Source organism: Arachis ipaensis, chromosome B07, assembly GCF_000816755.2.
Source record: "Arachis ipaensis cultivar K30076 chromosome B07, Araip1.1, whole genome shotgun sequence".
Lineage (NCBI taxonomy): Eukaryota > Viridiplantae > Streptophyta > Magnoliopsida > Fabales > Fabaceae > Arachis > Arachis ipaensis.
The window spans coordinates 121,578,303-121,583,511 of record NC_029791.2 but is presented as its reverse complement, the minus strand read 5'-3'; the positions used below and the strand labels follow the sequence as shown (position 1 = coordinate 121,583,511).

At 34.1% G+C, this 5,209-nt stretch overlaps 1 protein-coding gene across 1 annotated transcript; it reads right to left on the bottom strand.

The window, feature by feature from the left end:
• Positions 739-1,552, bottom strand: LOC107608443 (phosphomevalonate kinase, peroxisomal-like). Its single transcript, XM_016310237.2, has 2 exons — positions 1,188-1,552; positions 739-1,070 (listed from the first exon to the last, which is right to left on the bottom strand). The coding sequence occupies exons 1-2, from the start codon at positions 1,332-1,334 to the stop codon at positions 804-806; spliced, it is 414 nt and encodes a 137-aa protein (XP_016165723.1). The 5' UTR covers positions 1,335-1,552; the 3' UTR covers positions 739-803.

The window sequence follows — 5,209 nt, the reverse complement described above, 5'->3', positions numbered from 1 at the left end:
ACCAATTATTGAAAAAATAAATATTTAAATAAATAATGATAATAGATTATGCATGCATTTAATGCTTTTTAACTAATTTATAAGTCTTGTTTACATATTTAATTTATTTGGGTGTATTAGCAGTTTAAGTCTTTGTTGTGTATGTCATGAAATTGTTAGTTGATTTTTTACGTGGGTTCACAACTAGAAAATGGATAAATACAGACAGATTTACAGACAGATTTAGTCTTTATTACAGACGGATTTTTGGTTATCGACGGATTTTGTCCCTCTGTAAAAGCCCCGTCGGAAATTATTTACCGACGGATTTTTTTCCATCGGAAAATTATCGACGGATTTTTACTAGTTACCGACGGATTTTCCCTCTGTAAATTCTCCCTCCATTTCCTGAAGGCGACAAACTTACAGACGGATTTTCCGTCTGTAATTACAGACGGATTTTCAGACGAATTTTCCATCTGTAATTACAGGCGAATTTTCAGACAAATTTTCCGTCTATAATTACAGACAGATTTTCAGACGGATTTTTTGTCTGTAATTACAGACAGATTTTCAGACGGATTTTCTGTCTGTAATTTAAACTTTGGAAAATCATGATTACAGACAGAAAATCCGTCTGTAAATCCGTCTGTAAGGTAAAATAGAATTTTTTTTACTTTTTCTAATTACAAAATAAACTTGTTTTCATACAAAATAAATATAAATTTAATACAAATTTTTATCTAATTTATATTCTAATATTTATAATATTTCACAAAATAAACAAATTCATTGTATTAAAAATAAATAATATTTACAATAAATTATTCAATATGAATTGAAGATATAGCTGAAGTGATTTCATTTGTTCTAGGGTCAGCACTTTCTAAAGAAACGCCACAAGGATCATCTTTAACCAGAAGGGCAAGAACATTGAGTGAGCTCCATGTTTTTGTCACATTGCTGCTTGAATATCCCAAAGTAACAGCAAAGACGGCATCAAATCCTCCTGCTCCTGGAACTCCAGCCAACAACACTCCTTCCAAGTTCAGTGTAGCATCTAAAAGTTTTGTTTGTGATTCTGGTTCAATCTGCATGAATTGCAAGGAAAGAGTAGTGATATTCTACCAGCAGATATAATTTATAATCAACATCATTCAAACAGAAGAAGCCTAATAATAAGTGCCAAATCAATGAAAGGAACTTACAAGAACACCTGCAGCCTCACCCATTAGGCGCATATGATATCTAATCCCAAGCATAGCTTCTTTTGCACCTAGCAATGCTTTAATAACTGCTTCCTTGTTGGGTTCAGAAGCTTGCTCTATCCACTGCGAGAATTGCATTTTCAACATCAACACAAGAAGAAAAGCAAGAACATTAGAGCCTGAAGTGTAGTCTCAAGAACATGATATCACATATGTGCATTAGAAATTCAGTCACACCACTTGAAACTGAAAACCAGGCAAACAGTAAAGTTGGATATATAATCTCTTTCAAACCCATCAAAAGTCAACTTAATTGTATAAGTCTAATAGTAAAGATGTCCTATCTCATTGAAATAACTAATAAACAGGAATGTAAAAATTTAATCTAATGCAAGGCATACCATAAGGCCAAAATGTTCTAGTTATTTAACAGTGAGCATTATCAATCAGTTTACTCTACATACCATAAGGCCAAAATGTTCTAGTCCTTAGGCTGCAGATTATCACTTCCTTTTTAATCAATGCGGATGAGTTAAACCAGTTACACATATCATGATAAATTAACCTTATGCTAGTTGTTATGTACTTCAACAACCACTACATATTCTCAAAGGTAACTGAGATAAATGGAACAACCATAAATAATCTTGGAGAAGCATCATAGTCATTGTTTTTATATGCTCCTTTAATAAATAATCTTGTATTTTTTCTAGAAATGGAAGAATATAAAACACTCATATAAATCAAATGTGTAATGCAGGATCCAAATTTAATACCTCATGAAAAAATTTAGCTTATTTTTGCTTTCTTATTGTTTTTGGAAAAGGAAGTAATAATTGAAAAAGGATGTTATGAACTGTTTGATGAAATAAGCAATGGAAATAGAATCAGGCATCAAGAGCTTGGTGAGCCGAATCCATAACATGGTTCTGCATATAACCTCTTGCATGTCTGTTTATTCAATTCCTTTGCAGTAATGTCACAACAAACACAACTAAGAAGAGGTTTATTATTATTGGCTAGCAGTGTATCACTACTTCTCCCAAAAAGTTTAACAAATAAAAGAAGACAATATAAATTATTATATCTCAATTGTACTCAAACTCAACCTTTTTCCATATGCCACAATCTAAAGTAATGCAAGTTATTTCTTGATTCCTACTCAGGCGGCTGGCGGCTGCAACTACTTAGTTGCATTGTAATATGCTATTATTTCCTTTTTCTAATTGCTCTGGTACCATTTGTTTCACTTCTATTTCTGAAATCATCGTTTATAGCAATGATGTGCAAAACAGATTTGATTAAGTATAAACCCCCATTGTTGAATCAATCCATTTGAATCCAATGCTAAAACCAATAGCAGGAATAACCAGCCGTGCTCTGCAGTTATTCAAATCTCCATAGTAAAAGCAATTGCTTGAACAGAACTTTAAGATATATCAAGAAAACAGCTCAAATTAGCAGACTATTGAAAAAATCGAACTAAATTTTTGGTACTCCAGTTTGCAAATAGTAATAATGATATTACACAAGAGAGGGAGAGTCCCAGGAAAACGAAAAGGCTGTGTGTAGCTATGTACCTTTGACAAAAATCTAGAAAGAAATTGCTCGGAGGAAAAGAAGCTGAGAAAGAGAGCGGTGCTGTTGACACCATATTTGCCGCAGACCCTCCATGCTTCAGCTTCATCATTGGGCAAGAATATTCGTCATGGTTATGAAACAAGCCACATATCTTACAAGATTTTCCAACACCAAAAAATAAAATAAAAAACAGCAAATGACAAGCAAAAATATGCTGCTACACTTTTCCCCATAAAGGGCTAACGTGAACTTAAAGCATGTATATACAGTTGATACATCGAAGTGAATCTGAAGATTGTACCAATCCATAAAATTTAATTGAAAAACCATCATCAGAAGCATATATATAAGAGGCCTAAAACATGAAACTTGAAGTAACTAATAAAACTTAATCATGAGTTGCATTTCTAAACTAAATGAAAAAGAATGAAAATATTCTTCACACAGTTCACGAGCTCTATGTAACAGGTAGATTGAGCATAATTATACCCCTGATCTTCTAAACTTCCAAACTTCACTTGAGTTTCTCCTATAACAACCTTTCTAAATATGCCGAAACCTGATACTTTCTACTCACCTCAGGACAACTGCAGTTGTAGATCTAAATTAAAAAGAGAGGTTAGTGGCAGACATATATATCAGCAAAAGGAAAACTAATCTGAAACTAATACAAGTCAAACAACCAAATAAACAGAAACACCGCCATTAAGAAGTAACCATAAGCTTTCAAGTTATAGAACAAACACACAAATTGAACAGTACAAAGTACCATTTTCATGTAAGGAGAATATGCACATCACTGAATATGAAGATAAGTAATTTATAGAAAAACTAAAGGGATAAAACAAAACACATTCTTGTAATGTAATGTATCGTAGAACAAAGGGATAAAAATGAAGGTAAAAGACATCACAGTCATTGTATCAAACATGTGGTGATCATTACCCCAAGTGGTGCCAATACAGAAGGCCTTCTCCTTCTGCACTTCCAAACACTCCTGCCAAATAAATAAATAAACAGGGAGTTTAAAAACGAATTAGAATTAGTATTCATAATTTTATCTGAATCAGAAGTGAAAGCGTGAAGCAGCTGAGGTGTTCACCTTGTCGAGATCCTCACGAGAACGAGAGGTTCTCGTAGTTCTTGTACTGCTTCAATCGAGTCTCGCGGTACTTCTGTAGCTGTGGTTAAGCTTCACCCATGGAATCCGTTGTATATCCTTCCCATGGAGCTTCAGCACAACCACACGCAGGAGGAGACAGAGACCGGCGACGCAGGAGGAAAAACAGAGCGTTACGGGTTTTAGCCATGGAGGAAGGAGCGACATTTGAAGGCTTACGAGAGAGTGAGCACGACGGAGGCTTTGAGACGGAGGGAGCGGCGAAGCAGGGGTTGGAAGTGCGACGAAGTCCTGGAATTAGGGTTGGAGGCGCGACGAAGCTCTGGGGTTAGGGTTGGATGCGGCGGCGGAGGGAGCCCGTGCGACGCAAGGTACGACGGAGATAGATCTGTGACGTCAGCGGCGGCGACAGCGGCGGACGAAGCTGGTGTGATGGAGAGAAGAAGCAACTCGGTGACGGAGAGAGGAACAAGCTCATTTGATATGGGTAGAGTGTAAATGGATCGAGTGGATAGAGATAAGATTAGGGTTATCTCAATATTTACTGACGGAAAATTTAAATTACAGACGGATTTTTCGTCTGTAATAATTTAACAAAACACACCATTTTGTCTATTTAATTACAGACGAATTTTCTGTCTGTAACCATTTCCCACGGAAAAAAATTAATTTTTTCGACAGAATTATCGACGGATTTTTTTTCTGTCTGTAATTTATGCTAATCCATTTTTTTGATTTTTCAACAAAAAATCCCTCTGAGATTCCCTCTATATTTCCGTGGGATAAAATCTGTCGGAAATATCTGTCTGTAATAACTAGTTTTTTAGTAGTGGTTGTAAATAAGGAATTTTATCCAATTATTAGTTGATTGGTTTAAAATAACTTTTTTGGATTTACTCTCTTTAACATTTTTTGTTATTTTAGCTTTTGAGATTTTGTTGAAGGATATAAATATAATAGAATAATATTCAGTTCAAGAAAGAGTGAAAGAAGAGTAGGTAGACTCTTGATTAATTAGTTATTATGATTCAGGCTAATAGCTTCCATATATATATATATAGTGCAGATCTTGTATTTGGAAGTGTGACTCAGTTTTAACTTCAAAATAATATAATTAGTGTATATTGATTCTCAATAATTATGTTCTCAATTCTAAGTCTTTGAATTCATTTTTGTTTCTTTTATCACAATAATTCTTCTGTTAGAGTTATCATCTTGATAGTCAAGCAATTGAGTTTGATTATAGTTTAGGAGTTAATTAGAAATTTTTTATTAAAAATTTTTAATGATAAAATATGAATAAATAACCATGTGAAATAGT

What these genes read in the sequence shown, in the direction of transcription:
- LOC107608443 (XM_016310237.2), bottom strand. Translation starts at nt 1,334, where the DNA reads ATGTTGAAAATGCAATTCTCGCAGTGGATAGAGCAAGCTTCTGAACCC. An exon ending in GTGAGGCTGCAGGTGTTCTT is followed by an intron (nt 1,071 to 1,187) that starts GTAAGTTCCTTT and finishes CAATTCATGCAG; the next exon opens with ATTGAACCAGAATCACAAAC.